Here is a 16,410-nt window from a genome sequence, read left to right as displayed (position 1 = left end):
AACCAAGGAGGTGAAAGGCTTACGCAATGAAAACTACAAAACATTGCTGAAAGAAATGAAAGAAGCATAGTACATCACAACACATTCCATGTTCATGGACTGTAAGACAATATTATTAGGTTGTCAATATTACCTAATGTAATCAACAGATTCAATGCAATCCCTATAAAAATCTTGATGACATTTTTTTTTGCAGAAAGAGAAAAATCCATCCTAAAATTAATATGGAATCTCATAGGACTCTGAATAGCCAAAAAAGGAAAAGTGAAGAAAAACAAAGCTGCAAGACTCTTACTGATTTCAAAAATTTCTACAAAGCTTCAGTAATCAAAACTATATGGTACTGGCATACAGACAAATAGACCAGTGGGGAATAGAATAGAAAGCCCAGAAACAAACTGCTGCATCTATGGTGAAATACTTTTTGACAAGGATGCCAAGACTATTCAATGGGAAAAGACGGTCTTTTAACAAATGGTGCTGGGAAGACTGGATATCCACATACAAAAGAATGAAGTTGGACCTTTAATCAAACACCATGTACAAAAATTAATTCAAAATGGATCAGACTTAAACGGGCTAAACACGGTTAATTTTTTCTCACTGTCTAGTAAGTGAGGGAAGCCCAGATTTGTTATAGGCACAGTTTTAGAAGTACCCTATAGTTGCATAATGTATGGTTGTATATCTATGCTGTAATTTACCATTATTAGAATTTTAATTTTAGTTTACTTGTTTGTGGTCTACTTTACAAAAGGAGGCACTTTACCTGTTTCGTCACTGAATTCCCAGCGCCAAAAAGTACCTGCCTGACACAGGAGACATTGAAGAAGTACTTGTTGAATGAATGGATAAATACGTATTTCCTCTAAGGCGTTTATTTTTTAAAGCAGCTTAATGCCCGCTCAGTTTCCAGCTGTCATATAAAGACGAACTTACTCAAATCCTGGAATACCCTTTCTATTAGCAGGGGAAGAAAAAAATAGCACAGAAAATAAACAGACCCATTTCCAAAAAATTCAACCACAGCTTAGCGCAACGCCCCAGAAAGCAGTCGCTCCTCCCCGGGAGCCACCGAGCTCCTGGGCTCGCGATGGGACAGGGCCTCGCGGGGCTGCACCTCTATCCCTTATTGGCTGAGTTAGGAAGGCGTGGCGCGCATAGCTGACCAATCACGGGTGGTGTGAACAGGCACGTGCCGGCGCTGGCCTGAGAATCTGGGAGGTTTCAGGCTAGCTGGTGCGGTGGGGGTGCCAGCTGAGCCGTAGCCCGAGTCTGGGGACGCGGAGCGGAGGCCGGCCGCTGGGAGCCCGCGCGGGCTTCCTCGTGCTCCTCGCTCTCTGCCTGCTGCCATGTGGGCCACCCTGAGGTCAGCCCTGCGGCCGTGCGCCCGCGCCGCTGCCCCGGGACTGCGCGTCTATCACGGGGACTCGGTGGCCACCCTGGGCACCCAGCCGGACTCGGGCTCTGCCGTGTATCAGGTAGGCTGGGTGAGCGCCTCCGCGGGCCTGGAGTCCCCGGCCCGAGTCTCTAATTTCCCCTTCCACCTGCGGGACCGACAGGACTGGACGCTGGCCGGAGTAGGAAGCAGGTGGAGGGGGAGCTCACTTTAACAATTGATCTTCTTCTATCTGGAGCCCCAGTTATGATTGTGGGGCACACTAGGGGGGTCGTGAAATTTGAAAAGCAATTCAAGTAAAAGGCACTTTAGTTCACTTTTAGCACTGTCCGTGTACTTCGTGTCTTGGAAATAAGCGGTTCTGAAAAATTGGCTGAACTCTCACTTCGGGAGCTGTATAGCTGCTGCCTTATGTCCCACCTTGCACCTTTTTGGGTTTCTGGGGTGGGGTCCTGGTGTTTGCATCGTTAGTGAAGTTCTCAGGGGCTTGGTGGGCAGTCAGTTTTGGGAACATTGGCCTAGCACAGCTAACTTTGAGCTGTGCTTGCCAGAATTTAGCCAAATAGTTGGTTATGTTAATAGAAAACACTTATTCCACGGTATCTTTGAATGGCCTTTCTTGGACTGGGAGGTATCAGAAGGTCAAAGAAACAGCTATGTGGGTTTATTGCTAATTAAATAAATGAGATTTCCTAAAAAGCTTGGTAGATTATTGTTATTTTCCATTTTTAAATTTTGGACATAATAGACTTCTTTTTTTTTTTTTTTTGCTTAGGAAAAGATTGCATCACAGGGAGGAATATAAAATGTAAACAAATACCACATTGTATTCTGGTATTATTGGTATATATGACAGTTTATTGTAGAAGACAATGTGACTTGAAACTAAAGGCCATTTCCAAAATAAGATTTTTAATATATTACAAGTACCTAATTTAGGAGGTGCTATATGAATTTTATAGTCTTCATTTAAAAAGAATTCTCCCCAATATCCTCATATGTGGAATCTATCTCTATAAATCTGACAATTCTTCAGCTATTGCCTTTTAACTTGTGAGGTATCACAACTGGAAAATTTCCATCTGTCCCATGGTTTCTAAGCCTGTACAGATAACATTTAAGTTGTGCAAGTAACTTTCAGAGAAGACATTCCTTTAGGGGAACAAGGAAGTTCAAAGAAAATCAACAGGCTATGAGACAGGAACAGTATCTAATGAAAGTTTTCTAAAAGTCTTTGGATTCCTGGGGGGCAGGAGGGAATGTTTAATTCAGAAATAAGGTGTTCTGTAGGCACTATTTTAGATATTTGGTATAGATGTGTAGGAGTGCAAGTATCATTTTGTGGGGTAGATGGGAAAGCAAGCAGGTAACTATGGTGCATTGTGCTAAATGGTGTGTAAAGCTTGAAAGATGGTTACAGAAAGATGTGCTAGGAAGGAATGAGTTCATTGGACCTTGATATTAAAATGAGCCAGAGTAGCCAGAAGTGATGTTGGAGATGAGATAGACCATGAATTAGACTTTAAAAGAGGAGTGAGATTTGGATAGATGGACCAGGGAGGGGTTGTGGGAGTGAAGAAGAGTTTGAACAAAAATAGAGACAGGAATGGAGCTTTTCCATCTGATGGAGTGGCCCAGCACGGAGACCTTGTGGCTGAGGAGTGGCCTGGTGTGGAGGCCATGTGGGGTTGGCACGTGATGTTCGATTTAACCTTTATTTTGGTAAAAAAAGATGATTGCCTTCTAATACTACTCTCCCTCTATTTCTGTTTTAGGAAAACTATGAACAGATGAAGGCACTAGTAAGTCAACTCCATGAACGAGCACAGTACATAAAACTAGGTAAAAACTCATTTATTCTCTAAATTATGCTTTTAATTAAGATACCCCTTTATAGTTACTGGTTTAGGAAGAAGTAGTAACATTAAACTTCTGAGTCTTCAAGACTGTGCATTTGTTGGTATGCAGACATTCCCCCGCCTCTGATGACTTGGCCAGCTTTTCTGTTCAAACAGCACTGCTGCTGTTTGGAGATAAGTAGAAATTGAAATTCATCAATTCTTTAACTATTGTCTTTTAAGTTTTTGTTTTAGCCACAGCATCACACTGAAATTTTCTGTTCATTAACCATATTCATACTAATCCTAAACTTCGCATGATTATGCATGTTCTGCTGTGTTACATTTTTAAATTTTGGACATAATAGATTTTTTTTTTGGCTTGGAAAAAATTGCATCACAGGGATGAATATAAAATATAAAAAATACCACATTGTATTCTGGTATTATTGGTGTATATGACAGTTTACTCTAGAAGACCATGTGACTTGAAACTGAAGGCCATTTCCAAAATAAGATTCTTGATGTATTATAAGTACCTAATTTAGGAGGTGCTATATGAATTTTATAGTCTTCATTTAAAAAGAATTCTCTCCAATATCCTCATAGATATAATTTATTTTCTCTGTAAATCCATGATTTAAGAGTATTGCTACATTCTTAGATATGTTCTTACCACATTCATAGGATAGACTCCCAGTAGAAGTCATCAGAGAAAACTTGATGGATTTCTTTTTAATTTAAATAAAAATGTTATTTATAGTATTTTGTTTCTCTGACATTAAGGATGGAGCCAAGGTGACTGGTTAACAGCAAATTAATAGAGAAACCATCAAAAGTTGTCTGTTCATTTGTGTAGTGTATTAGGGAAGAAATAAGCTCAGTATTTTGGTCCTTTGTAGAATTCTGAGAGTGAAGAGCTAGACCTGCTTGTTGTAATAATTAAGTAGCATTGGTCCAATTATTTAATCTCTCTTGTAAATTTTCAGTACTTCATTTATAACTTGAGACTTAGGAGTGGGTCTGTGAATTACAGGCATTATTCATTCCAAGCACACATATCTATCTTCTTTTGTTTTAATAGAGTAATCAAAATTAATTAAAAAGAACAGAAAATGAAATCCATTTGAAATATCTTGGTCTCTTTTTAATATGGCAGTTTGGGGTCAAAATCAGTCAAATTCTCTAAAATGTTACCATGACATGAACAAACAGATAGGAAACTGTCTGGGACCAGTTGAAGCAGAGACCTTATTCAGATGGCAATAACTGCTCCCGTTCTATCTGTGAAGTTTCTGGGGAGAATTTGTTTTTTAAATGAAGGCCCTAAACAGCATATTGCTCCTTCTAGATTAGATACTAATAACATATTAAGAATATTATTTTGAGAATGGCTTTATTCAGTCTCTTTGGTATCAGAAATCCAAATCAATGCTGTTTAATCCAGAAAGCAGCGTTCGGTTCCTGTAACCAAACCATAGAAAGGCAGTGTTGACTGGACCCAGGATCCCCATCACTTGTAGGGGACTCAGTCTGCCTGCCCATCAATTCTCCTTTCAGGATATGTGTATGTGTGTGGACCTCATTTTCATCAGGCTTCTTCATGAGGTGGGGAAGTCACTCGCCAGCAGGCCAGGAATTATATCCTTAGAGTTTACATTCTGAAGGAAAGAGCTGGTTGTCCTGGCATATACAATTTGGAAAACCCTATTGGGTTCCTTTGGGTCCCATGTTCATTCTTTGGCTCAGTTACTGTGTCTAGGGGCTGTGGAATTTGACTGTGACAGCCTGGACCCATTCTCATCCCAGGCATTTTTAAATGAAGGCTGTAAACAGCATATTGCTCTTTCTAGATTAGATACTAATATATTAGTATCTAATATGACAGCTCCTGGAACTTCATGGAGTTGGCAGCACTGTTTTCAGGAAAAGGGGGAGGGGAAAGCAAACAGTTAGAAGCAGTGAGTGGCACTTATACTGGCTTCTGACCACACTAATTTCCCCTCTCCAGCTTGGGTATGTATGTAGGAGGGTTACTTATAAAAACAGGGTTAGTGGACATCGGTCATTCTCTTTAACCAGGCAGCTCTTGAACCCCTGTTCTAGTGTTTTAAAAAATGGTGAGTTTTGTTTCTCTTGGGTATGATTTGAGGGGCAAAATATCCTGCTGCTAGGCCTCTCAGAAAGAGGACTGGAACCAAGCCCTTGAAGGTGTTTTGGAGTAAGATATCTTCCACAAAAGAGCCACAACCCTTGCTGAAATGAAAATCTGTTTTGCTGGGGAGTGTGATGCATTAATTTGCTTTGCAGAATTGACTATTCCCTTTGGACATTCAGATGAGCGGGTTTGAGTAAGAGGAGGTAAAGTTCCCTCTAGCACCAAGCCCCTGCTGAGGATCATGGAACTGAGGGTGAAGGCTGGCTGCTCAAGGAGGAGAGAGGACTGTGCTGGGCTCCTTGAGCTGGAAGTGGGAGAGCTGGGGGAGGAGTGACAAACTTGGACTTCTTCATGGTTTTGTCTGAAATTGGCCCTGTTACCCCGTGAAAATGGATCTTACACAAACACGTAATTTAAAAGTAATATACATTTTCAGTAATTTTAATTTTGGTAAACAGAGAAAAGGATAAAGAAGAAAAGAAAAAGTCATCTATCAATAATCCCCCTAACCATACATTTCTGATGCAATTCTGGTCAGTGTCAGTACCTTTAACAACAATATGTGACCTGGGGATTTTTTGTCTTGGGGATTTTTGTGTGCCTCGCTCTGGATATATATATATATATTCTGTGATTTTGCTATGTTGACGCCATAGGCTAGCCTAGCAATTGTATTGATCAAGAGCTGGGAATGTTACTCACTTTCTGCTTTTCTCTTTTCCTCCTGCCATTGTAGAATTTAGACATCCTGACTTTTTAATTCATAGAATTTCCTAATTTTAAATAGGAGTGGACCTCATTTTCAAGGGAGGAGTGTTTCAAGTTGCTTCAGGCATTAACCTTTGAGGTTTTCATTTGAGAGAACTTGTAAATAAAAAGCTGATAAGAATCAGTGGACTCTGCTGTCCTTTTTGTCTTTCCCTTTCTTACTGTCTCACTTCTGCCTTTGTCTCAGGTTTCTTCTCAGGGCACCGCCTTAGTCTCCCCATTTGTTCCCGTTTTGAACATGTAGGCTTGCCTGAGGAGCAGCTTCGTCAGTTCTCTGGGTGGAAAGAGCCTTGCCCCTGCCGTGTGATTCCCAGTAGCCAGAACTAAGCACAGTTGACCTCAGAACAGCACAGGTCTGAACTGCACAGGTCACCTTTTGCATGGAGTGTTTTTCAATAAATAAATGTATTGGAAAATGTTTTGCATATTTGAAACAATTTGAGAAACCATTTTCTTTTCTCTAGCTTACTTCATTGTAAGAATACAGTATAAATACATGTGACACACAAAATATGTGTTAATTGTTTATGCTATCAGTAAGGCTTCTGTTATCAAGTACGCTATTAAGTTTTGGGGAGTCAAAAACTATATGCAGAGTTTTGACCATGAGGGGGGATTGGTGCTCCTGACTGTGGCATTGTTTGCGGGTCAACTGTACTTTGATCAACAACACAAGTTAATTGAAGTGCTATAACTGAAATAGGAAAAGCAGCAGGGAATGACCCCTGCCCAGAGAGTACAGTGTGGGCTCTGGAAAAGGACTCACTGAGGCTTCAGGGATGTGAAGGAATAACAGGGTGCTTGAGGTTGAAGCAATGTAATACTGTACCCCCCACGGGACCCAGTGAGGGGAACAACTTGCTGACCCATAGTCAGGTAGGTCCATTAGTTTACAGTAGCATAACTGGGTAACTGGGTAACCTTTACTGAGGTAGGTTAAAACATAACTAGCATTCTGGCTGAACCTGCAAGAAACTAACAGCTCCACTGCAACAGACATAAAAATCTAGACACCGAGATCCCAAACGGCAGCCGGCAGCCTTGCGCCTCTCTGCACCTGTTGGTAATTCCATACTGTATCTTATCCTGAATAAAACTTTCTCTGTAAATTTCCTACCTTGCTCATTCACTAAGTTCATTCTTTAACTCTGCGAACAAGACCCCGGTATCATAACTGCTTTGATAAATTCAAAAGTGCTTAGTTTTTATAAAGCTGGGTAATAACTTTATTGTTACAGAAAAGCAAACATAGTTTTGGTGGTTGAAACGGGTCTTTCAGTGACCTAAAGATAAGGCTTGTGTAGTTTTTGAAGACATTTTAAAATGGAAATTAAACTCCATGCATGGAGTTCCAACCGTGTGTATAGCACAATTGAAGTGACAGACGTTTGTGCTGTGCCTGCACATGCAGACAGCTGTGTCTTGACTGCCCCCTGGTGACAGCGATTGAGAAATGCTATACATTGTAAAATGCTTCCTGATTTTGGAATGCTAAAATGTGAACAAAATGTGTGTCTTAGAAATGATGCAATATGGTGAATGAGATTGAGGTAAACAGGCTTTCTTGGCTCTGAATCTGCCGGAATATAGGTGATTAATGCAACATCTTTAAGAATAATGCTTGGAAAACTAGGGTGCTGTGTCATGCTGTCTTTTTGTGGTGGTCCATTATACCCTAGGCCAGCTTAATGTCAGATGAATTTAATTCTGTGATCTGAGATCTGCATCAAGGATAGCTCTCTCTCTGGTTTTTCTTAATAAAACCAGAATTTACTAGCTGCTCCTAATTGCAAATTCAAACTCTAGCAGCATTAAGCAAGAATAATGTTAAATTTTAAAAAATATATCTTATCATCTCTTTGCCATCCTACCTCCCCTGCCATCTCTTCCTTTACTAGTGTCTTAGAGGGCACTTGTGTACCCTGACTCTCCAAAGATTCTCATAGGCCTAGCCTTCTTGCAGTACCTTAGATGTTTATTTTTCATTAAAAAATTTTTTATTTTATGATGGTTTCACATAAACAACACTCTGGTTTCAACATTCATCTGTATTATCAAGTACTCACCCCACCTATTGCAGTTACTGTCTACAGTGTAATAAGATGCTGTAGAGTCAATACTTGTCTTCTCTGTACTGTACTGCCTTCTCCGTGACCTACTTATATTGTGAGTGCTAATTATACTGCCCCTTAATCTCCTTCTCCCTCCCCACCCATTCTCCCCAGCCCCTTCCCTTTGGTAACCATTAGTCCCTTCTTAGAGTCTGTGAGTCTGCTGCTATGTTGTACCTTCAGTTTTGCTTTGTTGTTATACTCCACAAATGAGTGGAATCATTTGATACTTGTCTTTCTCTGCCTGGCTTATATCACTGAGCATAATACCCTCTAGCTCCATCCATGTTGTTGCAGATGGTAGGATTTCTTCTGTTTTCTTGGCTGAATAATCATCCATTGTGTATATGTACCACATCATCTTTATCCATCCATCTATTGATGTACACTTAGGTTGCTTCCATATCTTGACTATTGTAAATAGTGCAGCGATAAACATAGGGGTACATATGCCTTTTCGAATCAGGGATCTTGTTTTCTTTGGGTAAATTCCTAGGAGTGGAATTACTGGTCCAAATGGTATTTCTATTTTTAGTTTTTTGAGGAACCTCCATACTGCTTTCCACAATGGTTGAACAAATTTACATTCCCACCAGCAGTGTAGGAGGGTTCCCTTTTCTCCACATCCTTGCCAGCATTTGTTGTTTCCTGTCTTTTAGATAGTGGCCATTCTAACTGGTGTGAGGTAATACCTTATTGTGGTTTTAATTTGCATTTCCTTGATGATCAGTAATGAGGGGCATTTCTTCATTTGCCTGTTGACCCACTTTTTAGTTGGGTAATTTTTTTTTGGATGTTCAAGTGTGTGAGTTCCTTGTATATTTTGGATTTTAACCCTTCATCAGATAAATCATTTACAAATATATTGTCCCATATTGTAGGATGCCTTTTTGTTTTGTTGATGGTGTCCTGTGCTGTACAGAAGTTTTAAAGTTTGTAGTCCACTTATTCATTTTTGATTCTGTTTCTCTTGCCTGAGGAGATGTGTTCAGGAAAAAGTTGCTCATGTTTATATTCAAGAAATTTTTGCCTATGTTTTCTTCGAAGAGTTTTATGGTTTCATGACATATTCAGGTCTTTGATTCATTTTGAGTTTACTTTTGTGTATGGAGTTAGACAGTAATCCAGTTTCGTTCTCTTACATGTAACTGTCCAGTTTTCCCAGCACCAGTTGTTGAAGAGGTTATCATTTTCCCATTGTATATCCATGACTCCTTTACTGTATATTAATTGGATGTATAAGTTTGGGTTTATAACTGGGCTCTCTATTCTGTTCCATTGATCTCTGGGTCTGTTCTTGTTCCAGTACCATCTTGTTTTGATTACTATGGCTTTGTAGTAGAACTTGAAGTTTCAGAGCATACGTAATCCCCCCAGCTTTATTCTTTCTTCTCAGGATTGCTTTGGCTATTCAGGGTCTTTTGTGGTTCCATATGAGTTGTAGAACTATTTGTTCTAGTTAGTTGAAGAATTCTGTTGGTATTTTGATAGGGATTGTATTGAATCTGTAAATTGCTTTGGGCAGAATGGCCATTTTGACAATATTAATTCTTCCTGTCCTTGAGAATGGGATAGATTTCCATTTATTGGTGTCTTCTTTAATTTTTTGCACGAGTCTTAGGCATTTATTTTAACATTTTTAAAACAAATTTATTAAGGTATAATTTTCATAAAACACATTACTTAAAGTGTACAATTTGAGTTTTGATATATGTATGTACCCAGGAAGCCATCACCACAGTGAAGACAGTGAGCTTGTCACCCCAAGCTTACTTTGCCCCTTTGTGAATCCTCCCCCTCCCACCCATGAACCCACCTCAGGAGAGAGAAGAGAAAAGCGATTTGACTTGATTGTACTATTTTTTAATGAAGTCTTTGCCTCCTAGAATAATTTTCATTTGAAGGTTTAAATATGTGATATAATTTTCTTGGTAACTGCAAGGCAGATTTAATGTAAAAAAAATGCCAGAAAAATAAAAAATCCCCTTAGATAAAGGAAAGAATACTAGGTTGAAAAATAAAGTTATACTTGGAAGCTTGTTTGAAGGAGAGATGAACTTATTTCTTCACCTAAAAAACAAATAAAAAGCTTTCTTAAATTTCATTAGATAAAGAGTACATTAGATAAGTACATTAGGTAAAGAGTTCATTAGATAAGATGAAAATCTTGTGCAACAGTGAAAATAAACATATTAAGGAACAGTTTGATCCTTCTGTTCTTAATCTCCTATCTTGGCTTGCCGAGATTTAGTTGTAGTTACTCCCAAGATACTGAGCTGGCAGCTGGCGGACCTGGTGAGGCCTGGTGTGCCTGTCTGTCGAGTGGCCTCACTGGATCACCTTACTGGGTGCTTCAAATATTATAATTTTCTTTGTTTGGAACAATATCAAGAAGCACTGAAGACAATCTGTGAGGTAAGATACTAAGAAAAGGAGACTTTTTAATTGCTGCATAAGATGTGCAACTCTACCATTTGGAGACAGCCTAAAACGTTGAGTCACCAATGACATCTTTTGGCAAATTTGAGCTTATCATGGAAGTGATTTCTAAAATAGTGCTTCTTACTTGGTATAAAGGAAGGTAGGGACTTTTCAAATTTCACATGGCCTGTAGCACAGTGCTAGGTATTTGTAGTAGGAAGGTAGTGAATGTGGTGGAGATAAGGCAGCACATGCTAATCTCCAAAAAAATGAGTTGCAGAGAAAATACTGTTATTTCTTTAAGTAATGATGGTAAAATTAGAAAATGTATGATATGCTGTGTAATCAGGGATACTGATTTAAAAAAAACAGTTTATTTACTTTGGGATATTGGTACCTTATAAGTTGAGTAAATGATGTGAAAAATTAGCTGTTTTTCACAGGATATGTTGAACCTTCAAGGGCACTTTATTCTGGACTGTTATATGTTTTTCTAGCATTAAATTTAATGGAGACTTTCTATCATGTCAATCTGATCTAATCATCTTTTTATCCTAGGAGGTGGTGAGAAAGCCCGAAAACGTCACATATCAAGAGGAAAATTGTTACCCAGAGAAAGAGTAGATGGTCTTCTAGACCCAGGGTTGGTACAAATGCTAACTCAGAGTGTTCTCTATTCCATAGAACTTTCTTAGGTAGTTTTATAAATAAATGATTTTAAAATTCTGGTTCTTAACGGTAAGAGTCAATGACAAATGCTTACTAAGAGGCTGCTGTGTGTCCGGCACTGTTCTGGGCACTAGTGATCCATCAGTGAGCAAGACGGACAAAGATCCTTGCCCACCTGGAGTTTACACTGGAGCAGGAGGAGACAGAAAATAAATGATAAAGGTTGCAAACTGTATAGTATGTTAGAAGGTGATAAAGGTCATGGGAAAAGGAAAAGGTGGACCAGAGTAAGGGGGAAAAGGATGAGGGTCAAGTGGCAGTTGAAATGAGGCAGTCAGGGTAGACCTCACTGAGACAGTGACAGGAGCGAGGCCTGTGACTGTATGGGCAAGGGGTGTTGCAGGCAGTGGGAGCGGCCAGTGCATCCCCTCAGGTGGGAACGCGCTGGATATGCTGACATACTCAGGGAGTCAGGGGGCCTGTGTGCTTGGGGTGCAGGGTGTGAAGGGAGAGTAGGAGAAGAGGGGGTCAAATTCCAGAAGACCCTGTAGGCCAGTTTAAGAGTTTTGGCTTGCACCCTGAGACAGAGGGGAAGCCTTTGTGGGGTTTTGAACAGGAGACTATTATGATCTATCTGACTTGTGTTTGAAAGAGTAATTCTGGCTGCTGCATTGTGAGTAGACTATGGGCATCGGGGTGGAAGTTCCGAGACCAGTTTGAGGACTCTTGCAGTGATGCAAGAGAGCCATGGTGGTGGCGTGGACTTGGGGAGTGGTGGCGGTAGTGGAAGTGATGCATACGTTGTTTCTAGGTGTGCTGGCGGGACAGCGCTAAGCCAGCAGGATTTCCTGAAGGGTTGAATGGGGAAGGTGGGTGGGCAGAAGGAAACGAAGATGACTCTAAAAGTATTTTTTATGACATGTACATACACCCAACCTGGAGACAAATACTGTTAACACCTAGAATGTATCCTTCTAGACTGTTTTTAATGCATATGTGTATTAGACATATTTTTTGAAAAGAAAAATGAAATCATACTAAATGTGTTTTATACCCTCTCTTTTTTTTTCCTCAGTGACTGCATCTTGAACATTTAAATAAGTGAGAGATAAAATAATGCAGTGGTTCAGAGCCAGCCTGGTCCCTGGGGTCAGATTGCTTATTAAAACCCAGCTCTGCCTCTTCCTAGTTGTTTGACCTTAGACAAGTGACTTAAGCTCTGTCTCAGTATCCTCATCAATTAATGGGATCATAACTGGGTCTACCTCAGAAGGTAGTTCTGAGGAGTATAAATGGGTTAGGTTTCTGAAGCTCCTAGAAGAGAGCCTGGCACATGATAAGTGCTATGTTAGGTGCTATTCTCTTTATTAATATAAACATATTTATAGAGCATCTGTTAAGGTAAGCACCCAGTGTTCTATTATATGGCTAAACTATATAAATCCCCAAAATATTCACACTAGATTTTGTTTCAGATTTTTCCTTTTTTAGATTTTATATGTGTATAATATGCATATTTGAAACATTGGCTCTTTAAAGAAAAAAATCTTTTTCATGTGTAGTTGCTTAAATTATGCTTTTTAAAATGACAGTAATGTAAGCAACATTCTTTCTTCCCTCTAGGACTCCGTTTCTGGAATTATCCCAGTTTGCAGGTTACCAGCTCTATGGCAATGAGGAGGTCCCTGCAGGTGGCATTATCACAGGTATTGGGAGAGTGTCAGGGTGAGTATTCTGCTTACACCCAATGACGAGGGTCAGGAAGACTGACCAGGCCTGGGCATCCCACACTCACTGCTTTGCATGTGAACATATGCATGACATATATTACTTAGCCCTGAGGCTTCCTACCCAGACATGTATTAGATTTATCTGTGGAGCTTTAGAGACAAAAATTGATGGGGGAACAAAAGATCCTGGGGATCTGGTACAGACCTGCCTACCTGATCAGAATCTCTAGGCGGGGCTTGGCTTCTATGGCTTTCTAAGGCTCTGCAGGTGAGCTCCACTATTTTAGAGTAGTTCTCCAGGTGAGGTCCCAGGAAGTGTCAGCATTACCTGAAAACTTGTTAAAGATGCAGGTGATCAGGTCCTCTCAGGAAGTACTAAATCAAATTCTGGGATGGGACCCTGCAATCAGTGTTTTATCAAGCCCTGTGGGTTCTTTAATGCTAACATTTGAGGACCACTGTCATCCTAGGGGATCTAGATTGCTAGATGTTAAATTTATTTTATGTGTTTCTGTATGCTGTGACATTTACCCCAGAGTTACCATGCCAGGCCCTATATATTAACTGCTTCTCACCACTTAGTTGTCTCAATCATTACCACGGCTCTATGAGAATGGGTGTTAGTCCCATTGTCACCATTCCGCAGTTAAGGTCAAGTAAAACTTGGAGGTTAAATCTGAAGGATTTCCTCACTGTTGGGACTTGGGGTTTTTTTTTTTTTTTGCATTGTGATTATGTTTGGACCCTTTCATTCAAGGAGTCATTATGAAATGTGGCTTAGGCTGTTAGTTTTTCACTATTAATACAGGACTGCCGACTCTTCGAAAATCTGATATAAGTTTGTAAACTTGTTAAGTCATCATTTTGTATTATAGAAATGAAATGTGAATCATGATGACCACATACATTTATATCCTAAGATTGTCTAACTGACATTGGTGATAATGACTAGAAGTTGAAGGCTGCGCTGGGAGTGTCCTGTAATGAGAAGTAATTGGCCTTTAACTTCTAAGAAGTCCCTCACATTCTCTTTCTAATGAAATTTTATCTTTCAGAGTAGAATGCATGATTATTGCAAATGATGCCACTGTCAAAGGAGGTACTTACTACCCAGTAACTGTGAAAAAACATTTACGGGCACAAGAAATCGCACTGCAAAACAGGCTTCCCTGCATCTACTTGGGCAAGTCACAAGAACTGTAAAACCAACTATTATTAGCTAGTCAAGTACAGGACTGTTGAGAAGAGTGTATATGGGGCATTATCTTCTTTTTTGTTTTTAAACTTACTATAATTACAAAAGAAATTCATATTCTTTATTGAAAACTCTGGGAGAAGAAGCAAACGAGCTACTCATAATAGCATCCCTGAGGAATAACCCCTGGCAGTATTTTGGTGTAGGCCAGTTTTTTCTTCATGCATGTGTGGTTTTTTTCTTCTATATATTTTGTTTTCCTGTTAACCATAGTCGTTCACACTATGAAAAAATAATAGTGAGTACTTATGGATCTCTTCAGTGCCTGGCATTTTGTTAGATGCTTGCATATGTATATAATTTGAGCAAATGTAATTTAAAGAATTTAGATTTGAAATTAAAATAATTTAAACCTCAAGATATTTCAGGAAGAAAATGAAAAAGCAAGGTAGTTTAAAATCTGCACTTCCTGAATATTGGCTTATTTTGACAAAAAGCCAGTATATGTTGTTTATTTATGCAGGTATATGAACAGGTGCTGATGCAGAGATTTTTTTTTTTCCTTAAAAAGTGAATTTACCTTGTTGGCTCACAGTGTGAACTGCTTTGTATGTATAGAAGAGAGTAAATGAGGCCCTGCTGCTTGCAGGTGCTCTGCCCTTCATAATCCACTATAGGGGATGCAGTGAAGAGTATTATTTTGTCCCTCTCTTTGGCAAGTTGATAATGAATTAGGACAGGACATAATGTGTTAAATAGAAATAGAAGGCTTAATGGTTGTAGGCAGAGTCATAGGTAAAGGACTTGCCAACTATATGTGCTAAACTAAGTGCTATACACATTATTTCATGGTGTCCAGTAACAACTCTACGGGATAGATAATGTTCCAGTCATTTCACAAATGAGGAAAATGAGACATAGAATGACTAGGAAATATGCTTGTAATCACACAGCTTTGAAATAACCAAGCTCAGTTTTGAACTCAGACATTCTCATCCACCACCCTGATCTATAGTAAGAGCAGTACCAGAAGGCAGTATGTGATAAATTGTCACATGAATTCATAGATGGTTTTTGTGTTGGTTTAAAAGAGGAAAGATTCTTTTTTAGCTGAACTGGTTAAGAATTTATGGTGTTTCTTGGGCTTTAGCCAGTCCTCAGAGGAGAGAATGTCCTAAACGTTTCAAGTGGAATTTTGCACAGAAGTTGAAAAGCCTAATGGATTTGAAGAAAACAGTGAATCCTTTTGAATTGGGGGATTGGAGAAAGATGCCACAGAACTATTTAGAAAGAAAGATAAGGCAAGATTTTTGTGAACGTGGTTAAGATTTGATGCTATTATTGACAGGAATTTTCCTGTGTGCAGCATATTGTGTTTATAGATATGTCCTTATTTCTGTCATTTCCCTTGTCTTCAGTTGATTCTGGAGGGGCATACTTACCTCTACAAGCAGAGGCATTTCCAGATCGAGATCACTTTGGCCGTTCATTCTATTATCAGGCAATTATGTCTTCTCAAAATATCGCACAGGTAAATTCTCATTAATGAGAGGTATTGTTTTTGCTTTGCTTTGTCTAATGTCTTTGCTAATTAGGTATTTTGAGATGACTTTAAATAGAATATAATACAGAATTTAGTCTTTTTCCACAGAAAGTATCTTAAGATTATCTCCGGTCAGATTCTTCTGTTACTATGAGAATACTTTCATACTGTAATGAAGGTTATTCACTTAAGGTAAAGAGTTTTGAAAAAGAATGGGCACTGAGCAATTGTTTTTTTTTTTTTTAGGAGAAACTCTAGAAAAACTAATATATGTATGAGGAGACATGTACAAGAAAGTTCATTGTAGCAAAAGTTAAAGAACAACCTAAATGATCATTAACGGGAGATTAACAATACAATTGTTAGCTGTTAAAGTGCATGAACTGGACTTGCATGCCTCAACATAAATAAGTCTCAAAAAATACATGAATTTAAAAAATAGTAAATGTATAGCCAATTGCTGTGTATGTAAAGCCTAAATCTACCCAATAACACTATGTGTTATTTATGTCTAAAATAGGTACATGAGAATGGTACACTTAGTTTTAGAACAGTGGTTACCTTTGAGGTTGGAGGGA

The 16,410-nt window shown here is 39.1% G+C and overlaps 1 protein-coding gene across 5 annotated transcripts in view; it reads left to right on the top strand.

Moving 5' to 3' along the window:
* The first annotated feature begins 1,190 nt into the window (after positions 1 to 1,190).
* MCCC2 (methylcrotonyl-CoA carboxylase subunit 2) overlaps positions 1,191 to 16,410 on the top strand; it is a 53,889-nt gene continuing 38,669 nt past the window's right edge. For 2 of the 5 annotated variants that reach the window (XM_057494508.1, XM_036887786.2), the window contains exons 1-6: positions 1,191 to 1,481; positions 3,175 to 3,241; positions 11,254 to 11,338; positions 12,988 to 13,089; positions 14,150 to 14,277; positions 15,708 to 15,820. In XM_057494508.1, coding sequence (XP_057350491.1) covers positions 1,353 to 1,481; positions 3,175 to 3,241; positions 11,254 to 11,338; positions 12,988 to 13,089; positions 14,150 to 14,277; positions 15,708 to 15,820 — 624 coding nt within the window. In that variant the 5' untranslated portion in view covers positions 1,191 to 1,352. The remainder of the gene's footprint in view (positions 1,482 to 3,174; positions 3,242 to 11,253; positions 11,339 to 12,987; positions 13,090 to 14,149; positions 14,278 to 15,707; positions 15,821 to 16,410) is intronic. The other 3 variants (XM_057494506.1, XM_036887788.2, XM_057494504.1) reach the window with 2 other exon arrangements.

This window comes from Manis pentadactyla, chromosome 2 (genome assembly GCF_030020395.1).
Source record: "Manis pentadactyla isolate mManPen7 chromosome 2, mManPen7.hap1, whole genome shotgun sequence".
NCBI classification, from domain to species: domain Eukaryota; kingdom Metazoa; phylum Chordata; class Mammalia; order Pholidota; family Manidae; genus Manis; species Manis pentadactyla.
Note: the sequence above shows the minus strand (reverse complement) of the source record. Positions and strands in the feature narration are given on the sequence as shown.